The sequence below is a fragment of the Microtus oregoni genome, unplaced genomic scaffold (assembly GCF_018167655.1).
Source record: "Microtus oregoni isolate MIOR12 unplaced genomic scaffold, Mior012 000132F_ref0000261, whole genome shotgun sequence".
In the NCBI taxonomy this organism is placed as follows: domain Eukaryota; kingdom Metazoa; phylum Chordata; class Mammalia; order Rodentia; family Cricetidae; genus Microtus; species Microtus oregoni.
In genome coordinates this window covers 1,373,761-1,399,781 of record NW_024544775.1, presented here as the reverse complement: position 1 = coordinate 1,399,781, position 26,021 = coordinate 1,373,761, and the positions used below count along the sequence as shown (strand labels likewise).

Here is a 26,021-nt window from a genome sequence, read left to right as displayed (position 1 = left end):
ACGGCAGCAACCAGATTAACCTGCGAGCGCCAGGAGCGGCTCCGAGAGGAGCCTGCATCCCGGCGTCCGCAGGGACCCAGAGGACTCGGCCGCTCCGGCCGGCGCCTGCGTCTCTATGGTGCGGCCGAGGGGCGGAGCGCTGTTGGCTCGCCCGCCGACTGCGAAGCGAGCTGGGTAGGCTGAGCTGCACCAGGCCGGGCGGGGAGGGAGGGGAGAGGGCGCAGCTTTCAAAGGGAGGCCAGAGCGGGACGGAGCCGAGGCCGCGGGGTCGGGGCTGCGGGCTGGGAGGGCGGGCTCCCTGTCTCTGCGAGCGGCACACCTACCTCCTCCTCCCCCTCTTGCCCTCCGGATCGCGTGGATGTTTGCTTTCCTGGGCTCCGCGCTTTTCCCAGTCCTAGCAGGGAGCCCGTGGGCGTCCGGGCAGAAGAGCCCACGGCCACCCTTACTTCTGTGGAAGAGCTCTGAGCGCCCTGAGTTAGCTAAGCCTCCAGTACTAAGACTTCCTGCCCCCGTTTGACATTCTAAAACTTACTAGATCACACGGACCCCGAAAAGGATGACTTCAGGAATTTGCTGAGATCAGAAACATGTTGGAACGCATACTTGTGTATTCTATTTGTAGTCGTTACAAGAGCTAAATATTTTATGTGCAGAGAGAGATCAGAGGGCCTGAGATAGATAAGTCTCGGTAAAGTGAACAAGATTTGTGTTCATTTCCTTTATTAATTACCAGCATTAGAGTTGTCATCTGCTTTTGGTATTTTAGCACTTAAGAGTTTAAATGTGTTAACTATTACAGCAACTATAGTTTAGTGACGAAAGCATTATTTGTAAAGCCTAATAAAGGCAGTTTGGGGCAGGGCATGTTTTTGTTTCTTTGTTTGTTGTGATGACTTTGTTTGGTGTTTGAGACGCGGTCTCACTATGTCCTCCGTGTTGCTCTTGGAATCCCTGAACTCAAGGGATCTTTCTGCTTCAGCCTCCTGAGTGCTGGGGCTACAGACCTAACAACCCCAGCTCTTGGTTTTGTACTTTTCCGCCAAGGTTAGGGAGAGGGAGGAAATGAAAAAGAAACTGACAGTTACGTTGGGAATGTCTTATTTATTTGTACAGAAATGTATGATTGGTAACAAAAAAAAAAATCCTCACATTCTATACTTTAAAAGACCAGCGAATATGTGGGAAACTAAGGGAAGGGAGATGACCATTTTGCTTGCTGGGAAGTCCCCACAGTTGGTGACATTTGCTGTAATGAGGGTGAAATGAGACAAACTTAGGCCATTGTAAAAATGGTTTCTAAAAGTCACAGAAAAATTAGATGGTTGGCTCTTATGGTAGAAAAGTCACCCCAAATACCACCTCTATGAATACTGAGTTTATCAGCTGAGAACCGGTGTGTACTTAGTGCTGCCGACCTTTCTGAGGTCCTGGGTCCAATCCTTTTTGATACGCATACCAATTAACATTAATAAAATATTGTGTGATATCAGAAATATAATTTGTAGTATAACAAAAGCATTTTTCCACTTTTTACATGGATACTAATGCTGGGTCTCCAAGCTTGTGCAACAAATACATTTTCTCACTGAGCCATAAGTCTGAAGTGTTCTCATATTAAGGATGATATAACAGATGTTTATTTTCTTCTTTTTTTCAAAGACAGACTATCCCTGGCTAGCCTCAAACTATGTAGACCAGGCTGGCTTCAAACTCATAGAGGTTCACCTGCTTTGACCTCCCAAGTGCTGGGATTAAAGGCATGTGCCACCAACACACAGCTGAAATGTTTTTTTCTTTTTAATCCCAGTATGTGTTTGTCTCTTTAAGACAGAGCTCTTAAAATTCAGGGTTGTTGCCAAGGTGCCATAACTTAGCTGTGTTTGGAATCTTATAGTTGTGATTGTTTCCTTGGAGCTCTGTGTTACTCCATAGTAACACTCTTAAAGTGAATGAGACCCATTTCTCGTTCTTTGGCAAATAACTTTATTATTGAGACAGGATCTCTCTCTGTAGCCATGGCTAGCCTGGACCTTTCTATGTCGATCAGGCTGGCCTTGAACTCACAAAGATCCACTTGCCTCTACCTCCCAAGCACTGGGATTACCGGCATGCGCTAACACACTCATCATTGCAAATAATGAGAGAGAGAGGGAGGGGGAGAGAGGGGGGAGAGAGATTAAGAAAAGAAAAAGGATTTTTCTCTTTGAGGGAATTATTTTATCTTTCAGTGCCCAATTTTTTGTTCTTTTCTTTCTCCCAGGGCCTTGGGAAAACTCGAAGTGTTCCTATTTACTAGTCTTGTCTTTGGAAGCACCCACCCATCTTCTATGTATTGCTTCTATTGATTTGAATTAGGTGATCTGTTTTTTCTTCTCTATAATCTCGGGGTTTTTTTCCCACCAAAAAGCTGCTAATTTTAAAACCAATGTACTAACTTTATCTTACATCTTTGTTGGAATATAATTGATACGTAATTAAATCTAAATACTTAAAGTACACAATCCAACATATTTTGACATATGTATGAAACTATCACAAGAAGCTGACTGTAAGAATCATCCGAGAGCTTTTCAGCCCTCCCTGCGTTCCCCCATCTCATCAGCCACTGATTGCTTTTTCTCAATATCAGTTAGGTTGAGTTTTTCTGAAATTTTCCTAGATTCTCTTTAAAAATATGTCTAAGTGAAAATGTCAACTATACAGAAAAGTAGAAGACAGTGTGAGGAGCTGTGGTCTCTTTGTCCATACAAGAGGCTGGTTAAGAGCCCCGGCCGCTGCTCTTGCAGGGGACCCAGGTTCAATTCCTGGCACCCATATGGCAGCTCACAGGTCTGTGAGGGATCCCATACCCTCTTCTGAGCTCTGCAAGTACCACATGCAGGTGGTGCACAGTCACAACGCAGGCAAGTACCCACACAAGCAAAACAGAAAATGGAAAAAACAGATGTGACGTGGCGTTGAAACATTTGACAGACAGATTATTTCAGTACCCTGCGCCAGGTTAGAATGCAGTGCAAATTTATGCTTGCCTTTTCACACAAGCTGAAATTCCAGGGTTTGTTGCTGTTATTCCAGGCCATAGGTAAAGGGGGTGTTTGCTGGGGAGATGTCAGAGAAGCTCCTAGAAGTAAAGGGTGTGCTGTAAAAACTAGGGCACCTTTGAAATTCTTCCGTGTGGAGCCAAGGACTTGATGTCTTCATTATCAGCTTTTTGTCTATGTGTCTCTTTGAGATTTTTTTTTTTTTAAGATAAGGTCTCTTGGGCTAGAGATTTGACTCAGCGGTTAAGAGCACTGACTGCTCTTCCAGAAATCCGGGTTCAATTTCCAACACCCATATGGCAGCTCACAACTATCTGTAATTCCAGCTCCAGGGGACCCGACACCCATGACAAAACACATAAAATAAAAATAAATAAATTTTAAAAAAGAGACAAGGTCTCTCCGTGTAGACCAGGCTGGTCCAGAACTCACAGGGACCCTTCTGTCCCTGCCAGCAGAATGCTGGGATAAAGGGCTTCTCTAGGACTTTCTTGTCCTCAGCTGTTTTGTGTCTTGGAGCCTGTAGCCTTCAAGAGTACCATTCCACATCAGTTTTGCATAGGAAAAGGAAGCTGGTGGGCTTCGCTTGGGCAACCCTTACCACTACCTTAGAGGCAGAGAAGGGAACTCTAATTCTACAGCTCTGGAGTTTAGGTACCGTGGGGACAGGCAGGTTTTTTGTTTGTTTGTTTGTTTGCTTGTTTAAAAAAAGATGTAGGTATTTATTTTATCTGTATATGTATGTGCCAAGTGTATGCATATGTGCTCTGTGCATGCAGGTATCCATAGAAGCCAGAAGACGGTATCAGGTCCCCTAGTGCAAGAATTACAAGCAGTTATGAGTAGCCCATTGTGGGTATACCAGGTCCTCTGAAAGAGCAGCGAGTGATGTTACACTGAGCCAGATCTCCAGTCCTGAAAGCAGACCTTTTTTTTCTTCAAAAATATAGAAGCAGTTGATGGGTTTACAGATAGGATGAATGCCCGCTGTCATACCGTACACATTCCAACAGAACTATTTAAATGCCTAGCAGGAATCAGTAACATACAATGGGCTTTCTGAAGTTCTCCTTGCTACCACATAAACTGTTTTTTTTTTTCCTGCAAAACAGACTTACAGTGTTTGACCATACAGCCCATCGTATACCACGTAAGGGATGCTAATTTTTCCAATTTGGTTTTATAATTATGGCTGATGTTGCTTGCTTGGATATTGTGTGGCAGATTATAATCTTTTTAATGTTTGTCTTTGGTTTCTGCTTCAGGATACCAGGGATGAAGACAAGAGTAGACTGTTGGTCCATGACGGCTGTTGCTGTATACTGACACAGTTTATGATGGCGTCCAAAGTTGAAAAGACTCAGGCTTTACAACAGTGTTTCAGTACCGAGTCTCTCATCTCCAGCCTCGGTCTGGGTGTCTTTTGCCTAGTAGCTGATAGACTTCTCCGGTTTTCCGTAATTCATCAAAACGATTGGCTTCGCGCCCTCTCAGATAACATAGTACACGGCATGATTGGCATGTGGTCATGGGCAGTCGTCATTGGAATCAAGAAGAAGGCTGACTTTGGAGAGGTTCTTTTAGCTGGGTTTTTAGCCTCTGTTATTGATATCGACCATTTTTTTCTTGCTAGATCCCTGTCTTTAAAGGTAAGACATCGACATAGTTTTCTTTAATGTCGTTAGTACGGCCACGCTGATCTTTCTGACCATCATAGGCTAGAGAAAATGTCTTACTTTAAAATAGGAAAGCTAACTCATTCAACTTTTTTGAGTATCTACTATTTCCCTAAGGATGCCCACAGACTTGTTCCTAATTTAATTTGCTGTCACAAAGTTCCATATAGACATAAAGTGAGAACTCTTAGCCTAGTAACTGTACTGAGAAGCTCGGTGCTGGCTCACAGAGAATACATTAGCAAGCTAAAAGGAACGGCTTTCGTTCTGAGTGTTCCTGGGTCAGTGTTCTTTTTTCCTTTCCCCTCTTACTCTTTTTTTTTTTTTTTTTTTTTTTTTTTTAATATTTATTTATTTACTTATTTAGTATACAATATTCTATCTCTGTGTGTCTGCAGACCAGAAGAGGGCAGCAGATCTCGTTACAGATGGTTGTGAACCACCATGTGGTTGCTGGGAATTGAACTCATGACCTTTGGAAGAACAGGCAATGCTCTTAACCACTGAGCCATCTCTCCAGCCCCTCCCCTCTTACTCTTTATGTCTTCCCGTTTGTGTGTATCTCCTATGTGTGACATTAACAGATATTATATTTTCTAACTATCAAAAGATTTGCCTGCCTTTGTGTATGCATGTGATTTACAAACATCTCAGAAAAGAAGTGTAGATCCAAAGCAAGGATTTTGCCTTGTGAGCCACTGGCCTGGGAGGTTACCTGGCCCACCCAGGAGGTGCTCAGTAAATACTTGCTGAGGGGTGAATGAAGCCTCACTTCCTCCTGCCTGTCACATACAAAGTGTGCGGCAGGGCCACCTGACTCTGAAGCTCAGTCAGCAAGGAGGGATGATTGCTGATTCAAGACAAATTTTAGCTTTTTGCCCTGTATGTGGAGGCCACAAAGGTAAAGGATCTATTCCCTCAGCTTTACCATAGGGAATAATAAAATAATAACTTGAAATAATCTTTCAGTGTTAGTAGTAAATTCTGAAAGAATCTGTGGCTTTTATGAAACAGTTGTAATAAAAAATATTCTCCTTTTCCCCTGCTTTAATGAAGGAATATTTTGTTGTTGCTGCTGCTGCTGCTGCTGCTGGTGGTGGTGGTGGTGGTGGTGGTGGTGGTGGTGTGTGTGTGTGTGTGTGTGTACTCTTAGATGTCCCAAGAAGTTCTTTAGAAACACGAATTATAGAACAGGACGGGATAAGGCGAGGATGAGCCACAGGTTCAGGAGTGAGGTTGGACAGAAGGAGAAACTACTAATGCCTACAGCACTGTAGTTGACAGCTCATCTCTGCTTCAGAACAGCTGGTGAAGAGGGATTGTATTCTCAACACAACAACCGATAACTGTTGAAGTCTTAGCTATTCCCCTTACTCTATAACAACCAGCACACATTATATGCTTGTAGGAAATGTCACGCTGTCCTTCTTAAACATTTGTCAATTAGAAGCTTTAAAATAGGGCTGGAGAGATGGCTCAGTGGTCAGGAGCACCCATTGCTCTTCCCAAGGACCTGGTTTAGTTTCCAGTCCCCGTGTGGCAGTCCACAACTGCCTATAACTCCAGCTCCAGGGAATTCAGTGACCTCTCTGGCCTCAAGGTCAACTGCATGCTTATACATATACCTACACACAGATACACATATGAAAAATTTAACAACCTCAGGGAGAAAACAACTTTAAAATAGGCCTGGTAAGACGTCTCAGCAAGTAAGCATATATATAAATAAATAGGAGTGTTTTTAGTTTTAAATATTACTTAAACCCCAATTACACAAATCCTATACTTAGGATATAAATTATGTTTGTAGCTTTTTAAACACTGGGAAGCTTGTAAAATTATTACAATATTCCTTTTATGAAAAAGATTATGTATATAGTGTTCTGTTTGCATGTTTGCCTGCACACGTGAAGAGAGCATCATCTCATTATAAATGGTTACAAGCTGCCATGTGGTTGCTGGGAATTGAACTCAGGACCTCTGGAAGATCAACCAGTGCTCTTAACTTCTGAGCCATCTCTCCAGTCCCAATTCCACATTCCTAAGACCTCCATTTTATTGTTGACGCAAAGGATATGATGGTCATGCTTTCATCATCTCATATTTTTTTAAGTTAAAAATTTAGCTTTAGTGTAGAATAGCATAGAGTGAGAAGAGAACACCAGCCTGGAAACCATGCGTCCAGTGCTTCTGCAGAGTTATAGTTTTCTGGCGTTTCCAGTTGACGCTGGTCGTGTTAAAATAGTAAGGAGCAACTGTGAGATTTTGCAAAGAAGGAAATGATGCTAGCTGCTACTTCTCGCTGCAGGCCGCTTTGACGCTTCCGAGAAGACCTTTCCTCCACTGTTCCACCGTGATACCTGTGGCAGTTGTGAGCCTGAAGCTGGCCATGCACCTTTTCAGGCTCCGGGACTCGTGGTGCTTCCTCCCGTGGATGCTGTTCATTTCCTGGGCTTCGCACCACATCCGAGATGGAATTCGTCACGGCCTGTGGATATGCCCATTTGGGAAAACTTCTCCTTTGCCCTTCTGGCTTTATGTGACAACCACATTGTCCTTACCACATCTGTGTTCATTCCTTATGTATTTAACAGGGACCAGACAAACGATATCTTCAAAACATGGGATGCTTGTTGATGTCTGAGATTGTTGATGTCTGAGATGACCATATGCCTCTAAGGAAAGGCAATAATTCAGATGACAATAATGAAAGACAGCCAGTGTTCAACTGAAATTTGGTTTTTGTTTTTGAGACAGGGTTTCTCTGTACAGCCCTGGATGTCTTGGAACTCCCTCTATAGACCAGGCTGGCCTCAAATTCAGAGATCCACCTGCTTCTGCTTTCTGAGTGTTGGGATTAAAGGCATGGGCCATCACTGCCAGACCTCAAGTGAAAATTTTAAAACACAGTTAGGTACTTTATTTAGTTTTTACAATTCTCGGGCCCTCTTGCTCGGGAGGCAGGCTCAGTACTTGCCCTTCCCTCTTACGCGACCATCTAGTGCAGTATTGGGTTTGTCCTTATTTCATGCTCTGTTATATTGCTGCTGCTTTGTCTGACATTACTGGTTTTGTCAAGTTGATACCTACTGAGCTGTCTTCAAAACCAGTCCATTTCCTAATTTAAAAAAAAAAACTCAAAATTTTGGATGGCTAACTTATAAAAAGCTCACATGATATTTGAATTTACATTTTCCTGGGACACCGAAACAGTGAAGTGGACAAAATAAATAAGGTCATGATAAGATGTCTATTGAGGACTAACAAGCATTTCACATATGTTGACCCTGACTGAAGTAATAATCTCAAATATTTGTGGACAGTAATTATTAGCAAATATCTAACTAAAATAATAAAATTAAATCTAAGTTACGATTTCAGAAATCAATTTAGGAAGTAATTGTTATCACATTGCCTATAATTACATTCACTGAAATTATTGGGGGGGGGTAGTATCTTTGCCCAGGAATCTCATGTTAGCATTTTCACTAATTTGAAAAACATAACTAAATATTTAGAAAATATTTACTAACAACGAGCTTTGACAAAGCAATACCTGGATCACCACTGAACTTATATAAAAACAGTACTGAGCAACAAGGACTTCTTGAATTTTGCATACAAATGGATGGAAATAGAAAACACTATCCTGAGTGAGGTAAGCCAGACCCAAAAAGAGGAACATGGGATGTACTCACTCATATTTGGTTTCTAGCCATAAATAAAGGACATTGAGCTTATAATTCATGTTCCTAGAGAAGCTAAATAAGAAGGTGAATCCAAAAGCAAAACACATAGGCATCCTCCTGAATATTAACCTTCATCAGGCGATGAAAGGAGACAGAGACAGAGACCCACATTGGAGCACCGGACAGAAATCTCAAGGTCCAAATCAGGAGCAGAAGGAGAGAGAGCACAAGCAAGGAACTCAGGACCGCAAGGGGTGCACCCACACACTGAGACAATGGGGATGTTCTATCGGGAACTCACCAAGGCCAGCTGGCCTAGGTCTGAAAAAGCATGGGATAAATCTGGACTAGCTGAACATAGCGGACAATGAGGAATACTGAGAACTCAAGAACAATCGCAGTGGGTTTTTGATCCTACTGCACGTACTGGCTTTGTGGGAGCCTAGGCAGTTTGGATGCTCACCTTAGGAGACCTGGATAGAGGTGGGCGGTCCTTGGACTTCCCACAGGTCAGGGAACCCTGATTGCTCTTCGAGCAGATGAGGGAGGGGGACTTGATCGGGGGAGGGGGAGGGAAATGGGAAGCGGTTGCGGGGAGGAGGCAGAAATCCTTAATAAATAAATAAATTAAAAAAAATTCACTGATCAAATAAAACCTTGGAAAAATCAAAAAAAAAAAAACAGTACTGAGCAATGGTGTCATCTGAGATGTAGATTCGTGACGGCCACTAAAATTGCAAGAGTTGTGTGATTGTGACAAACTAGTCTAAAATGTTGTTCAAATGATTTTTTTTTTAAATCTTCTCCTTACTGAGAACAAAAGGATTTTTCAAAATAAAATAGTTTTTGGAAATCTTGCTTTTTCTTTTGCTCTTCCGGGTTCAACTGTTAAGATGATGAACTTTACTAGAGAAGGAAGTGCATCACTGTAAATTTACATCTGTGGTTTGATATGACGGTGGTCTTAATATGCTGCCCCAGAGACTCCTCTCTTTCTTTGTGACATATGTGATTCCTATTTTCTTCAGATTTTTTTTTGTTTGTTTTTTTGTTTTTCAAGACAGGGTTTCTCTGTGGTTTTGGAGCCTGTCCTGGAACTAGCTCTTATAGACCAAGCTGGTCTCGAACTCACAAAGATTCGCTGGCCTCTGCCTCCCAAGTGCTGGGATTAAAGGCATGCGCCACCACTGCCCGGCTCTTCAGATTTTTTTTAATTTGTGATTTTCAATGCTAGCAATTGTGTGCCCTAGTCTCTGAGGAAACGTGGATGACTTAGACATGATGTCATATCCTAACCAGGCTTCTACCTTTATAGAGTTCTGTACATTGTAGAAGGGTTCATGATCTTTGGAGAGTATTTTTCTTATTGTTAAATTTTTTGCAATCTGTTACTTTATACAGCCTAGCTCTTAGGTACTATTACCTTTCAAAAGCAGCTGTCAATTTGGTTGATATGATAGTAAGTATTATATAAAGAATAAGTTTAATTAAATTTATTTTTAAACATCTGGCTTAAATTCATGAAAATTAAGTCTATATAACATGGAAATTTTTCTAAATTGTAAAACCCTTTGTATTTTTCGCTCTTTTCATATTAAGCATAAGAACATAGCAAGCTCCAGGACAGTCAGCACTACATAGAGAGAACTTGTTTCAAAAAAACAGCAACAAAAAAGAGACCTTGCTTAAAAATGTCACCTTGGGGGTCATCTCACCTTCTATTGTTAGAAAGAAAATTCACTTTCGCCATCATTCCTTCCTTAAATAATAAAGTTTTGGGATGATCTACCACAGTTTACCTCCGTCCTCAGAAATGTCCCTTCTTTAATGAGCGTTGTTTGTGGCTCTGACCTCTCGGGCACTAACAACCTGCAACCACCCCTCCGTACCACCACTCTATTCTTGGCCCTACTGACAGTGGATGTCAGCGCACCATTGTGTTTGAGGGCTGAGTTGCCTCTTGTTGGCCTGCATCTCCTCCATCCTCTTCACATCTTCTCTCCTCACTGGCCCCTCCTCCCAGGCTTCTCTTGAGCTCGTGAAGCTTCAGGGAAATGCAGCCACTGCAGCATCCACTCATCCCCTCGTCTTGGCAACTGGCTCCAGATCATTGTTCAGACAGGACCTGGTGAGAACCCACAGAATGACTAGAAGAGAGAAGGCAGCACAGAACACAGACATGCCCAACTCTTAACGGTTGGTGTTCTTCAGGGCCAGGGTGTTTTCATCAAGGCCCATGTACATCTGTGAGAGGATATACTAAACACACACACACACACACACAATCTCTCCATGTACCCCAACCCAGGCTGGACTGGAAAAGCAACTACTCCTACCTCAGCCTCTGGGTGCTGGAGTAATGAGCTTGCAAAGCCATGCCTGGCTTGGACATACTTTTTATACTGGGAATTTCAGTTGATAGACTTTGTCTCCTAAAGCTACAAAACAATGACTAAAGTCATTCAGTCCTGCGCCCTCCTTTCAAATCAGACAAGCCCAGTGATAGTTGATCCTACTTTTACACAAGTTTAAAGAATAATCTGAGTGCTCGATGCCTTTTATATCCTATTATAAATGAAGTGGCACTTTATTCCATATTATTCATATATATAAGATCTGAATATACAAAGTCTGATTATAACAGAGCTATAAGGTTCACTGGGACCTTGCAAAATTTTATGGCAACTGGGCAAACACTGGAATGATAAAGTGATACTCAAGCTTCTGGGTATGAAGTTCTGTAAAAGCCTTTAGGTATGACTGTGCGGTACTTTACAGTGATGACCTTTTAAGTGGGAATAATCATATAAGTCGTGGTGCATAGTAAATTCTCCCTCAAAGGGAAACAGCCTACCAATATTTAATATAATTGCATCTACAATCAGTTGATAAAATGGAAATACTATAAGCAGTCTGCCCACAAATTAAAAATCAGCAATGTCTTCCAACTTGGTGGTTGGTGCTAGGGTCTCTCGTTGGTGGCTGGGTGAAGGACCTGGCTGTGGGGTTCAGCTGCAGAGGGCAAACACCTGAGAACTGTGCCAGGGTCTTCCCTGAAGGCACAGCAGGGGCTCACAGGGAATGTACAGAACTGAACACCATTGTGTGTGCCGCACTGACGAGCAGCGTCCTTTGTTTCATATGTGTGCCCTCTCTGGATGTCAGTGTGCATGAATGGAGGGCAGAGAGAAGGGACCGCCTAGGACTGTCCTGGATGTGACAGGTTTCACAGTGAAACACATGCCGAACTTGATTCTGATGGAGTCTGCAGGCGTGGCAAGGGGTGGATATGAATGTAGATTTAACTAAATTTAGAAATGCTGTGTGGTTGGGATACTTTTTACTTATCAATTACACCGGGAAGGGCTTATCTCAAATACTGTATTACGTTACAGAAATAATCATCTAAAGGGAAATCCCAAGACATTCAATATAGTTAGTTAAAAATGCAAAATTAAAAGGTAGTTTCTGAATCTTTCCTGGTAGTTTTCTGAAAGATTAGTGATCTCGCTGTTGGTGGCAGCTGCAGAGACCTCCCCATCATTGCCAGAGGAAACGTGCTACTAGATTTAAAAGTACAAGCCTTCTGGGTAGAGACCCAGAAGTTCCAGTTCTAGGGAGTTAGTTCCAGGGCTACACACATAAGCACAAAGGAAAGGGGGCAGTTGATGACCTGAGAAGGCAAAAACCAAACAGGAACTTACATAACAGTCTACATAACCTACATAACTAGATCATCACTAACCTAAGTTAGTATGCAAGCCTTAAACTAAAATGCCTACACATTTGAATAGTGAGCCAGATCAATACAGCCTATGCAAAATGTCTGTCTTAAGTCTTTAAAAATTAAAATAATCAGTAAGACAGTATGCTATCATTTTTGTAAAGCTTGCCTGGTGTGTGTGTGTGTGTGCATGTATGTGTGTGTAGAAAATAATTACTAAATCAAAGAGTTGATGGTGATCATCTCTGGAGTTAGTAAGTCACCTGGGCCATGAGGAATGTCTATGTATATGATGCTTAACAATAAACAAGTATGCTTCTATATTCTATTTTCAGTAAAGGCGTTTCCATTTCCTACCATAAGCGCAATTTCAGGCTATGAATGTTTGACCTGACCCCACCACCTGACTGCCCAAACCCAGACACTGATGTCCCAGTGGGAAGACAGTTTTGATCAGCTCTTGTTCACCATTGGGTTCAATGCCTCTGCGTGCACATATTTCTATCTCTATTATTTAATATACCATTTCATCAGACACTAGCAATATCCCAAGGTGCCCCAAGGCAGGAAGTTCATGACAATTTTATTAATCTGATAAATTCCTTTATTATTATCATTTATTTTCATATACAGAAAGATAAAACTTGAAGACCAGGCAAGGAGGCATGTGCCTTTAATCCCAGCACTTGGTAGACAGACGCAGATGGATCTCTGTGAGTTCAAGGCCAGCCTCGTAGACATAGTTCCAGGCCAAATTTCAAGATAAAACTTGAAATAGTTAGAGATTTCCATTCTATTCTGTTGGAGGTGTGGCTGCTTCTTCACACAGAAGGAAAGACTACACGTGTATTTATTTGAGGCCCCAGCACAGAATTTAGGCAGCAGAACTCGAACTTAGCAGATCTAATTTCAAATGACACTTGTTTCTGAAACCAGGACAGAAAAGAGGAACAAAGACCCCTGCTAGTGAGTGAACTATGACAGCGTTGACAGCATTCTTTAAAAGGATATTTCTCCTAATAATCAACTTACACAGGTAAACTACACTTCAGATAATTCAAGGTCTTGTCATAATTATCCCCTGGCTGGCCTTCCTTTCCCCTCTCTCTCTCTTTCTCTCTCTCTCCCTCCCTCCCTCTCTTTCTTCCTTCTTTCCTTTTTTTTTTGTATTTTGTTTACCGAGACAGGTTTGTTTTTTTTTTTCTGTTTCTGGCTGTCCTGGAACTTGCTTTGTAGACCAGGCTGGCCTCAAACTCACAGAGATCTGCCTGTCTCTGCCTTCTGAATGCTAGGATTAAAGGTGTGTGTGCCACCACCACCCAGCTCCCCTGGTATTTCTTTACTCCTCGGGAATAATGATCAGTGAAAGAAAGGCCTATAAACCTTTGCTGCTTCACTTTGCAGGACACTGAAGCTCCTCCCGGCCCAGCACCCTTAGCAATGCTGGCAGCCCAGTCCATAGCCCCAGAGTTGCCTGAACAGGAGGAGAAGGTCTGATGGAGCCCAGCACCACCATGGCGGGGGGGGGGGGTGTCCTCCTTGGATCTCTGAAAAAGCTTTCAGAGAACACAGACCTTTCTTCAGGTTCATTTGACTTGATCTGAGCCCTTCTTGTGTTCCCATATCAGAAATGGCGAAGTCATGAACAAGGAAGTTCACTTGATTGGCGTTAAATGAAGCCTGAAGAGCAGGGCAGTTGCTATATAACAAACGTGTGTGTGTGTGTGTGTGTGTGTGTGTGTGTGTGTGTGTGAAGCACCTTGATGACAGTTGGAAAGTACTTGTGAGGTACTATAAAAAGCCCCGTGTGTGCAAAGGTTCCATTTGTGCAGTGGCCTGTGGTTCACTCTGCCTGGATTTCACAGCTAGTTGTCTGTTTGTTTTACAATAGTCTAGGTGTTGAGCCTGATTCCGTGGCAAACAAGGACTCTAACTTTTTACCTGACAGGCAGAGCAGCTCTTGTGCAATCCAGCTTCCACAAAAGATGCCACAGGCTGCAGGCCAGCTCTTTTGGAAAGAGCCCTGCCAGCCTAGGTTGTGACATTCAGAGCTTATCACTGGGCAAGCTCTCTGCTTCCTTCTTAACCTGCCAGTTCTAGTGAGCTCAAGGAGATTTAACCTTGGGATCTCAGAAAGGGAGAAATGACAGCAGGGGGAGAAGTTTGTTGACTTGATCCTCGAGGGGATGCAGGTTGGGAGTGTGTGTATGTGTTGCCTGTGTTACTGTCCTTTGACTTCTATAATAACCACACAGCTGAGTATGGTGACTGCCTGTAATTCCAGTACTCGAGAGACTGAGGCAGGAAGATTGTACAAGAGTGAGACCAGCATGAGCTACATAGCCTTTGCCTCTAATTAATTAGTGACTTGAATGGTGGTTGTTTTTGTTTTTGTTGAGACAGGGTTTTTTTTTTTTTTTTTTGTGTAGACCTAGCTGCCCTGGAACTAGCTCTTGTAGACCAGGCTGGCCTCGAACTCACAGAGATCTTCCTGCCTCTGCCTCCCAAGTGCTGGAATTAAAGGCGTGTGCCACCATCATCCGGCCAATGGTGGTTCTTAAAAAGAAAAGGTATTATATCATAGTTTTGTATACTAGAAATCCATCGCCATTCTCCCATTGGGCTAAAGTCAGAAGGAATAGTTTTCCTTCTGGAGGCCTTTGGAGAGGTGTGTGTGTGTGTGTGTGTGTGTGTGTGTGTGTGTGTGTGTTTAAGGATAATACTCTTTCTTTCTCTCTCTCTGCTTCTCTGCCTCTCTTTCTTCCACCACTCCTCTCCCCAGAGGTCTCCCCTTTCCTCCCACTTTTCCCATTCATATTCCTCCAATAAAAATGCCTTCCACGTGAGTGAGCTCTGTTGCATGGTGTCTTTCTCTCTTGCATTGCTTTTTTTTTAAAAAAATACATTTCATTAAGAGAAACAAGACAATTATTGGACAGTTTCAGAAGCAGAAGAGTGTCCACACTGAAGACCTCAGACCTGGAGTAAACCATTTGTTTCTATGCCTACCTTCCAAACAGCGTGGTAATGAAAAGCTGTGATTATACAAAGGGAGTGTGAGTCACAAAAGGAGTGTGTCTATGCTAACTATGCAGGGGAGAACCCTGCAAGGGCGAGGCTTTCAGACTCTTCTTGACTTCTGTGTGACTGCCGATGTGGGACAGGACCCTTCTGACGGAGCCGAGAGGGAAGGTGGGGAGCGGCAGGGATTTCATGTATGGTGGCTGGCTTTGGGGAAGGGTCTCGTCTCTGCAGCCTGCCTTAGAAAAGGGCAACTCTGGAGCCCATGGCTTGTTTCACTGGAGAATGAGGCAGGCATCAGGCAACAGAAATAGGGGCTGAGGTGACTTTGAGACCTTCCTTTACTTTAGGGTCAGGGAGCCCCAACAAAGGGATTTGGTATTTTTGAATAGCCAATTTTTTATTTAATATGTGTGAGTGTTGGCCAGCATTACATATGTACCTGGTGCCTGAGGAGGCTAGAAGGGGGAATAGAATCCCTTGCGCCTAGAGTTACAGATGGCTCAGCAATGCCATGTGGATTCTGGAAACCAAGCTCAGGTCCTCTGCAAGAGCGGCAAGTGCTCTTAACTGAGCCGTCTCTCCACCCTGCTAAATGGGTAAAATGTTTTATTTCCTTAATGGCTCCTGCATCTTGTTTTATGTGAAAAGAGTTTCTCTGTTCTACAACTTTAAAGAAAATCCACACTTCTTTAAATATGTAATACATTAGAACTTAATACTTCGACTTCTTCCTTTTACACATGAGTAACCACCTGTTTCAAAGTCAAGGAAGGAGCCCATTTCCTCTGATGTCAAAACTGACGTCTCTGCTGCGGGTCCCAGGCTGGCGTGTGAAGTTCACACAAGCACTTCACATCCCAGGTAGTGTGCCATCTTTTACTATCTTCAGTTATAGTCTACGAGATAGTTTAACAACCAACTTGGGGGAGGGTTGAGGAGAGCTTGAGGGAATGGGATAGTCGAGATGGAGGAAGGACAGAGATGAGAGCAAGGAAAGAGATATCTTGATTGAGGGAGCCATTATGGGGTTAGCAAGAAACCTGGCCCTAGAAATATTCCCAGGAATCCACAAGGATGACCCCAGCTAAGACCCTAAGCAATAGAGGAGAGGGTGCCCGAACCTGCCTTGCCTTGTAGGCAGACTGATGATTATCTTAAATATCACCATAGAACCTTCACCCAACAACAGATGGAAACAAAAGCAGAGAACCACATCGGAGCAATAGATTGAGCTCCCAAGGTCCAGTTGAAGAGTGGAAGGATTGAGAATATGAGCAAGGAAGTCGAGACCATGAGGGGTTCACCCACTGAGACAATGTGCCTGAGCTAATGGGAGCTCACCAACTCCAACTGGACTGGGAGTGAACGAGCATGGGATCAAACTAGTCACTCTGAATGTGGTTGACAGTTGGGGCAGACTGAGGGGCCAATGACAGTGACACTGGGATTTGTCTCTACTGCATATAATGGCTTTCAGGAATTCTATTCTCTTTGGATGTATACCTTGCTCAACCTAGATGTAGTAGGGAGGGCCTTGGACTTGCCACAGGGCAGGGTGCCTTGTCCTCTCTTAGAACTGGAGGGGGCAGGGAGTGGGAGGAGGGAAAAGAGTGGGAATTTGGATTGGAATTTTTTAAAGCAATAAAATAATAATAATAATAGCAATAATAAAAACAACTAACTTGGTTGTTCCTGCTTTGTTTTTCTTTCTGCTAGCTGTCAGTACCGCTGTGCCCTCTGCCTCCCTCCCGGCTTGTTGGCGAACCCCATGAGAGTCACCTGACTCCTGTGCCTCAACATCAGAATAAAACAGAGCACGATGACATAGGGATGAATTCAGAGTGTTCAGGGATCTGGAAACATAAGTATTCCTGCCAGTCAGGGAACTATAGTGTTAACCAGGAATTCAGCCCAAGGGAAACTCCCTTCTTACTGTTTCGGGCTCAAACTTTGTCCTCTGATTAGTCCTCTGTGCTTCCCTGTTTGCTTTGGCATTTTATATGCCCATTCCTATCACACATTTCATTAAAGCATAAACCACGAGACGCCTTAGCTGGAAAAGGACCAATATTGTTCCTAGAGAATACGGTGTCCCGAATTCTCACACAGCACACACCCATGCCCCCTGGCCCTGATTCAACCTCTAGATCCTTAGTCCTCCTCTAATTCATTTTTTTTTTTTTTTGGTTTTACTATAATAGAGAAGATAATCCCCGCAGAGTAACAAATTTTAAAGCATTCTTCCCAGTACAACAGCAAGTACTGAGAAGAGGTCAAAGGTACGGACTGAAAACCATTCAAACCCACTAGTGTGGTTTTCCCCGTGCACCGAATACCTGCTCATCTTAGTTATCCAGATTATTATCCGTTCAGCAAACAATGAGAACCCATTATTTGTTGCTCACCGAGCTAGCCATTTGGTATGGTGAGGAGCATGTTCACACGCCCTTCCCTTCCTGAGCAGGAAGAAAGGTTGAGCAGAGATGTTTGCAGGCCATGAGAGAAGTGGGGATTTATATTAAAAGTGATTCAGAGGGGCATACATTTTTAGAAATATTATGCCTTTTAAAAAAGTGTTTGCGTGTGTGTGTTCATGTTTCTGTTTACAGACATGAATGGAGCCAGAAGACAACCTTGGGTGTTAGTCCTACCCTCCACATGGCTGAGACAGGTATATTGTTCATTCCTGTGCACACTGGGCTAGCTGGCCCTCGAGTCTCTGAGGGTTTTCCTGGCTCCCCCTCCATCTCGCAGTGGAAGTGCTCTGAATACAGATGTGTACTGTCAAATTCTGCCTGGATCTGGGTTCTGAGATCCAAACTCAAGTCCTCACCCTTGTGTGGAAAGCATCTTAGCTTACTAGACACCTCCCATGCCCTAGAGAAATCATTCCTAAGAACTTACTTAAGAAAACATTGGGATGCGTGGACACAGATTACAAGAGTGACCACCACCGCACTGCTATGGTCATAATAAGCATTACTGGAGATGGGAGTATAGCTCAGTAACGGAGTGCTTGACTAGCATGGACAAGGCTGCCAGCTGGCTTCCCAGCAACAAGATTGTTTTAGTAATAATACACACCAGAAAAAGAACACATCCAAGTGATCTGAATATTCAGCAGTTAAAATAATCAAGAAAATCACACAATGAAAAGTTTTTGTGTCCCAATAAACCTCTCCAAATCAGACCAAATTAAACCAAATTGGAAAAAGCCCAGGTTTAATGGATACTAATGCTCCCAGGTGTCCTTCCAAGCCCTCAGAGAGGAGATGGGAAAGGAAGAACGGAAAACCACGTGTTTGTACTCTGGGGGGCAGTTTAAAAACTCTGTAGGAGTGTAGGTCTTGAACATCTCTGAGGAGGGGGTCACAGATTGGCGGGCTTTCTCTGAGGTGGAGTTTGGACTAAGGCAACTCCCAGGGGAGGGGACCTGGGATGGAACTTTTCACCCAAACATTCCAGACTCTTTGGATATGGGGATGCCAGGGGCTGGGGTGACACTTCCAAGTAAACACGCAGGAATACTCATTTCAGTCAGTTGTGCTCAGACCCAAATCCTCGCACAGAAACTATGTTATGGCTCAGAGGTTAGGAGCACTGACTCTTCCAGAGGTCCTGAGTTCAATTCCCAACAACTACATGGTGGCTCACAACCATCTGTAATGAGATCTGGTACCCTCTTCGGGCCTGCAAACATACAGACAGACAGAACATTGTATGCATATTAAATAAATACATCTTAAAAAAAATAAAGTATGTTAATTAGTTATGCTTCGTGCTACGAAACATCAAACATTACTTCTCCTCTTCAGCTGCACCCCCTGGCCTGGTACCCATCCTTCTCCATCTGACTCCAACCCTCCTCAGACTCTGGAGACCACCTGTTACTGTGGATTTCCACACCCAGCTTCCATATACAAGAACTCCCGGCCTTTGCCTTTCTGTTCCTGACTTCCTTCCTAAAGCATAATCCCCCTCCTGGCCCATCCGGGTCACCTCACTTCTCTTTGAACTATCTGATTTTTCCTAACTAAGAAATGAATCTGTAGAAGTTTACAGCTGGAGCTTCCTAGCCTAAGGGATGTTTCACAGTAGAAAGCACAAAGACACACATTATTTTATGTCCTCAATGTCCTCCCTCAAATACCTTCTCACTCTCTGCCCTCCAGCTTCGTCCTGTGCCCTAATACCACTCCATTCCTGATCTTCTCATCCATGGCTTCACTTAAATAATAAAAAAACTCTGAAACCACTTTCTGTGGTCTGAAGCTGAGCATTCTTCCAGGGACTGTGATTAAAACCCTAGTTCCCAGGGGGTTGCTGTTGGGAGGTGATGGAGTCTTTGAGTGGTACCCAAAGGTACACCTTCACAAAGAATTGTGGGATGCCAACCTCTTCCCATCTGGCGTCCTTGATGTTAGAAGCCTCTTAGACCCACCTGGACACAGGCATCTCCATTGTGTTTTGGCTCAACTGAGCTCCGAGCTGATGACACTCTGATTCTAGGACCTCCCAGGCTGTGAGCTAAATGAGTAAGCCTTTTATCTTTATAAGTCAGCCATGTTGGGAATCCACTGTCATAACGAGCCCTACTAATATCCACCACCATTTTAGGGTCTTTCCGAGCTAACACTGGCCCACGTGTAGGGATGTCCAACTTTTTGGCATTTTGCAACTTGATGCTGTCATCTACAAATCCATCGGGCCACATTCATAGCTATCCTGGGCCACATGTGGCCTCCTGGACACAGGCTGGATTTACTATGTAAGAACTCCCCTCAACACATCACATAGTCCATAACCAGAGCCTACACCATAGTTTCTCTTGACAAAGCCTCATGATTCACTTTTTCCTTCACCTTAACCAAAACCAGTTTACCCCAGTATTTCTCTCACCTGGGTCTTGGTTCAGAAGGATGTGGCACTGGACCCTGCAAGGACTACAGGTTCCTGTTAGTGGACATCAGGTTTACTGTGTAGCGCAATGATGAAGTGAACCCTGCCCCAAGGTTGTGATTCTCATCATAGTCATTCCGCGAGTGGGTTTTAATCTTCTCGGTTCTTCATGCTGTGAAACATGGCTCCTAGTGACTCTGCCCAACCATTGTTTCATTCTAGGGCCCCAAGGAAGTGATGTGAGGGAGAGAGAAGATGCTAATAATAACCTATCCCCAGAAACTCCCTATCTCAAACCCCAAAAAATAGAAAAGTAAGTAACTTTTGTTTTGTTTTGCTTGAAAAAGTGTTTCTCTGTAGCTTTGGAGTCTGTCCTGGAACTCACTCTGTAGACTAGGCTGGCCTCGAACTCACAAAGACCCGCTTATCGCTTATCTCTCTCTCCTGAGTGATCACCATCCGGCCAAAAATAACTTTCTTTTAAGCAATGATTCCCAAAGGAAGCGCCCATCAGATTCATCCATGAAGCTTCTACGAAATTCAAATGACGCTCTTCCCCTAGAACTCCAGTGTGTAGATGGAAGCTGGCAGATATGTTCTTGTAGACAACTATATGTTCAATGGCATCTGTGTGATTCTGTTAGGACATCAGCTGCCACACAGCCACAGGTGCTCTCTAGTCCCAGGCAATGTGAACAAACATCAGGCAGGGGATTAACAGCCTGCTGGAATCTGGCATTAAAGAAACTGAGAACCTCCCGGGGCGGGGCTACCTGGCCTACTTCAACTGGGCGCCCAAGGACACCTTTACATTCACTTCCTTATCCCACAGCCTCGCTCCAGTCACTGCCAGACTCAGTGGCTCAGGCGGGAATGCAGCAGGCAAGGCTTACCCTCATGGCTGCAGCAGTGTGTGTGGCTCTTCAGACCTCAGAAGGTGAGTTGGAGGCACCAGTGGCCTGGGGCTCCAGGGCGAGTCGGGGGGATGCCTTCTAAGTTGGTGCTGTAGGAGTCTCTGTCTTCGGATGAGACTTTTCTGTTGCTCTTTGATCATCTGGAGAACGGCACAGGTTTAAGATCAGGGATTTGGGGAGGAACTCGTTTCCCCGGGAATATGAATCCACTGTCGGAGATGAAGCCTTCCGTGCAGGTGCGACTTTCTGGTGGCAGAACACTCGCTTCTCCCAGCTAGAAGCTGGGCAGAGCCACTGTTCTCCATCCAATGCCTCAGACAGCTGGATTCTGCGTGTATGATTGTGTGTAGACATGTATCTGCGTGCCTATGTGTGTACATTTGTGTCTCTGTGTTTGTGTGTAGACCTGTATCTGCGTGCATATGTGTGTACATTTGTGTCTCTGTGTTTGTGTGTAGACATGTATCTGCGTGCCTATGTGTGTACATTTGTGTCTGTGTTTGTGTATGCATTTTTTTCCCTAGAGGAAAAAAAACAGTGTTGGCAGGTAAGCTCCGGGTTTCTTGAGCTTGTGGGTACCGAACTTCAATGTAGCCCTTAGAAAGGGGAGCATGATGGAGAAGACTGAGCTGTGCAAAGTGTTCTGAAGAGAACTTAACGTCTGCGTTGGTGGTGAACTATGCGGGTCGCAACTGCATTTGGACTGAAGGCACCCACTCCAGCAGCAGCCACTACCACATTTAAGAACATCTCCTCTACCGCTACTCTACAGCGTCTCACTTGGCAGCCCTGGCTGGCCTAGAACCCACGACACCTCGCAGACTAGCCTCAGAGGCACAGCAGCCCTTCTGCTTCAGCCTTCCAAATGCTGGGATTCCGGGCAGGAGCCACCACATTGTGCTATCACTTAACACCTGGAATATGTAAGCAAATGAACCACGACACTAATATTGGCCATAGACAGTTCAAGTGGAATATCTCCTGGGAGATAGATTATAAATAGAGCATTAATTCCCCCACCCCCAAAGAAAAAGAAGAAAAAAGCCCTTGATGCCTAGAAAGTTACAGACGATGGGGCCCTTCCAATTATCTTTTCTTAAGCTACATCCTAAACAGAGTTTGCAGAGCAGAGGTGGAGTATAAACTTTGTCTAGTCAGCTTTTTAAGTGCTCATGCCAACATTTCAAAGCAAATTTCACAATCACTCCTTTGTTTACACACACACACACACACACAGGATTTAGAGCTTCTCTTAGAAGTGAGAGTTGGAGGCTGGGGGTGTAGCTCAGAGAGTCCTCCAAGCAAGCACATGGCCTCGGGTTCAAGGCCCTGAACAGAAAAAAAAAAAAAAAAAAAAAAACCAACTCAGACTTGCCAACGGTGGTTCTTTGGCCTGGGCTGCAGCTGGTGGCAGCTGTCCCTCTCCTGGGGTGATCTGCGTCCTACTAACAGTGTCCTTCCTGTCAGCGTTTGCTTAAGGACGTCAGTGGAGTCCGGCAAGGTACTTGGCGCAAGTGAACCAGAAGAGGAAATACTTGGCCCCCTCTTCCATTTCTATTAACAAGATAGAGAAGGAAGCTTTTCATTTATTTCACAATACCTCTCCATTTACTGGCTCAGGTGTGACACCCACCATCTACAACTGTACCCAATAAGATTGCATGCGGAGCTCTGCAATGAAGCTCCCAGCTACCGGATCTGTTTCCAGCTGCACACACACCCCACCCCCAGCAGTCCTCCTTCAGAGAAAGGGAAGGGCAGAATGGCCGAGAATGAGGACGGCTCTGCCTTGCAGCACCAAACTTCACAGAGGCTGGGTCCTGGAAGAGAGGGGTAAGGAACAAACAGCTACGGTGAAGAGCATGTCTGGTGGTGATAATCAGAAAATTGAGATTCCCAGCGTGTGGTCCAGCCTCTGGCCCTTACTGGAGTCTGTTTGGAACAGGGAAACCATCACTCTGTCTGACAAACCCCAACTTCTGCCATTTAAAATAAGTGATGTTGTATGTGCGGTGGAGTGGAGAGATGGGTCAGTCGTTAAGAGCACTGGCTGCCCTTGCAGAGAACTGGGTTCCATTCCCAGCACCTACGTGGCTGCTCACAACTGTCTGTAACTCCAGATCCAGGAGATCTGGTGCCCTCTTCTGGCTTCTTCAGGCATTGCATGCACATGGGCACAAACACAACTTAGGCAAAACACATTTTAAAATAACAACAACAACAACAAAAAAAAACCTTCTAAAAATAGCCAGGCAGTGGTGGCCCCTGCCTTTCATCTCAGCTCTAAGGGACAGAAGCAGGTGGATCTCTGTGAGTTCTAAGCCAGCCTGGTCTACAGAGCTAGTTTCAGGACAGCCAGGGCTACACAAAGAAACCCTGTCTTGAAGAAAGATACTGAGTTAAAATTCATGGAAGTGGGGCCGAGAACAGTTGTGGAACTAAGAAGGCCCAATGCCAGGTCTTTTTCAGTAAGTTTCCATTTGAGGGAGGGTGACCTATGGTAATGATTCTGGATCCAAGATGGTGGTAGAGAGCCAAATAGGGAGGTGAGGAAGACACAGCAGGGTAGAAAAGATGGCAGGTGGCCTTGGCCATTGCAGCAGACGGGAGAGAGGTACAAGGAAGTGGCCCGTGCCAATCTGAGACCGGGAAACACATTTTGTTCCTTCAGGGACAATACTGGCCCATTATCTTAATGGCATCTTAAATCATTATCTCAACGTGATGCTTCAGTAATTGGCATTTCTAAAGTGTTCCAAATCATTCAGGAAGCAGGGGATGTTATCCGTGACAGAAACCTTGGACTCCGTCCAGAGGCAGAGCACACCCTACATCTGTCGATGTGGCTGCTGGCTTCAGAGACTCATTGTTGAGTCCATGAGCATTGTCTGCCATCCAGTGACCCTGAGCCAGATTGTTCAACTCCAGAGTCCATGGTTGGCTTCACTTATGTGTGTGTGTGTGTGTGTGTGTGTGTACATCACATTTTAATCTATGTTTGGCAGGGGCCTCTGTGGACCCATGTGGAGGTCAGAGGAAAGTTTATAGGTCTCAGTTTTCTCCTACCTTGTGAATCCTGGGGCTCACACTCAGATCAACCTTGGCAGCAAATGCCTTTACCCACTGAGCTCTATCTCTCGGGTCCCAGGCCGTCTTAATTATACTTTAACTCAGGTTTCATTTGTATTCAAAAGATGCAGGTTGTAAGATTTTGCTTAATCCGTGGGTCCTAAGTTATCTGTGAGCGGCCTACTTTCTCACAACCATCACGATGGCTCCTGAATCGCGCAGATACTTGTCATACACTTGATGCTAAGAAATGATCTTACCAAAGCATTTGTAGGAGGGATTCCCAGTATGTGTTTGTGTTTGGAAAGTCGCTCTTCCAGGTAGGGCTCTTTCACAGCAGAGGTTCATGATGTAATGGTAACCTGCTTCCTTCAGGTTGTCATCGGGTATACCCTGTAATCAAAACATGTTTATGTAGTTCCTCAATCCTAGATCATCGATGAACTGTTATATTTTGGGTCCTAAGAGTGGCTGTATCTGTAATGTGGTTACAGGTGTTTTTTTTAACATCGTTTTCTATGTTAAGGAAACAGTGTAATATAATGGCAGTCTTCTCCAACATGAGTTATGTGTGGGCTCCTTTGAAGGGAAGCACCCTCTTCATTCTCAGTGTTTAGATGGTCTTATTGTTCCTTCTTGTATAAACAAAATCAAGAATAATTGTGTAATTATAAACAGCTTCTACAATTACAATGCTAAAATTAAAAAGCATGACTACAAAGTCGAGATGGTTTCAATACGTTGATGTTAATCAAGTTTGACCGAAAGTGAAATCGCTATTGTGAGCAGAACTGCCCCCCTTGGCGGAGGCGGCTTGAGTATGGGTCTGACACACGCCCTGCGAGGTAGGCTGGTAAGTGTTTGCTCTTCACCTGTTTCTGCTTGAACCTCACTGACAGAAGGAACTTGGCCTTCCCTCAGTGTGACTGCATTGAGAAGTCCAATTGGTTATTTTCTGAGGTCCTGGGGCAATAAAGATAGTACCACACTTGCTAACCTCACTGGCATTACCATGACACATCCAATGTCCTCAAAGTCCTCTGCTAAGATGGCCTTCTGGAAGACCAGAGTACACTGGCTAGAAGATCACTCGACTAATACGTCGGCTCTTCGGAGAGTTCATGGTTGCGGGGAAAGCCTCTGTTGGACTTTTCCAGAGGTCTAGGAAACCCAGTCTGAGAAACGCTGACATACGGGGATGTGTGGATTTTGCATTACAAGATTAAGAGCTCTAAACATGAACTAGGGAAATTGCTTTGTCTCTCATAACTCATTTCTTTTTCTATAGAATAATATTTCTCTTAGTTATCCTCAATGTTAAATGAGATCACGTGCATGGTGTTTGGCAAAGAGTAGACACTCAGCAATTGCTGGCTCTCCTCCTTTCCTTCCCATAGGTTTTTCCATTTTTAGACTTTTTAAAGAAATGATTGGTGTGTTTATCTATAACGGAATGGGGCAGACCTTCCATTATATGTCCATGTGGAAGTCAGAGGACAACCCTGCGGAGTAGATTTTTTCCTTCCACTTTTATGTGGGTTCTGGGATTTAACTCAGGTTGTCAGATTTGTGTGACAAGCATTTCACTCACTGAGCTAGCTCACTGGCCCCTCCTGTTGATCTTTAAAATCAATTGAAAAAACATGGGATTAGGGTACAACTGAGTGAACAGCATTTAGCCCGCAGCAGGCCCTGGGTTCTAACACACACACAAAAGCAAAGCAGAAGTTCAAATAAGACAAAAAAAGGCCCAAAGCAAAATGAGACAAAAATGACTACAGAAATAGCATTGAGTTCATTTTGTGTTGGCCAGCCACTCCTAGAACAGGGCCTACCCTGAAGTGTGGTTAATAAACCAGTGAGACTTCATTGGAAAAACCAATTTTTCCTTTGTCAGTGGGCATCGTTGCAGATAGCTTCTTGGTTGGGGGTGGAAGTCAGTCCACTGCCCCTCTCGGCCCTGGGACCCTCTCTGGCTTGAACCT

At 44.2% G+C, this 26,021-nt stretch overlaps 2 protein-coding genes and 1 long non-coding RNA gene across 4 annotated transcripts in view; 2 read left to right on the top strand and 1 right to left on the bottom strand.

Moving 5' to 3' along the window:
• Positions 1–147: 147 nt before the first annotated feature.
• Positions 148–8,436, top strand: Tmem267 (transmembrane protein 267). Its single transcript, XM_041646377.1, has 3 exons — positions 148–174; positions 4,307–4,690; positions 7,026–8,436. Exons 2-3 carry the CDS (start codon positions 4,376–4,378, stop codon positions 7,359–7,361), a joined length of 651 nt encoding a protein of 216 aa, XP_041502311.1. The 5' UTR covers positions 148–174; positions 4,307–4,375; the 3' UTR covers positions 7,362–8,436.
• A 1,656-nt stretch (positions 8,437–10,092) lies between these two features.
• Positions 10,093–26,021, bottom strand: part of LOC121444560 — a 16,867-nt gene continuing 938 nt past the window's right edge. Inside the window, exons 2-4 of one of the 2 annotated variants that reach the window (XR_005973799.1) lie at positions 24,297–24,429; positions 20,947–21,107; positions 10,093–10,531 (exon numbers count right to left, since the gene is read on the bottom strand). This is a non-coding gene — a long non-coding RNA (uncharacterized LOC121444560). Of the gene's footprint in view, positions 10,532–20,058; positions 20,272–20,946; positions 21,108–24,296; positions 24,430–26,021 lie in introns of those variants that run through there. The other variant, XR_005973798.1, reaches the window with a different exon arrangement.
• Ccl28 (C-C motif chemokine ligand 28) overlaps positions 20,886–26,021 on the top strand; it is a 24,311-nt gene continuing 19,175 nt past the window's right edge. The window contains exon 1 of the mRNA XM_041646392.1: positions 20,886–20,990. Coding sequence (XP_041502326.1) covers positions 20,927–20,990 — 64 coding nt within the window. The 5' untranslated portion in view covers positions 20,886–20,926. The remainder of the gene's footprint in view (positions 20,991–26,021) is intronic.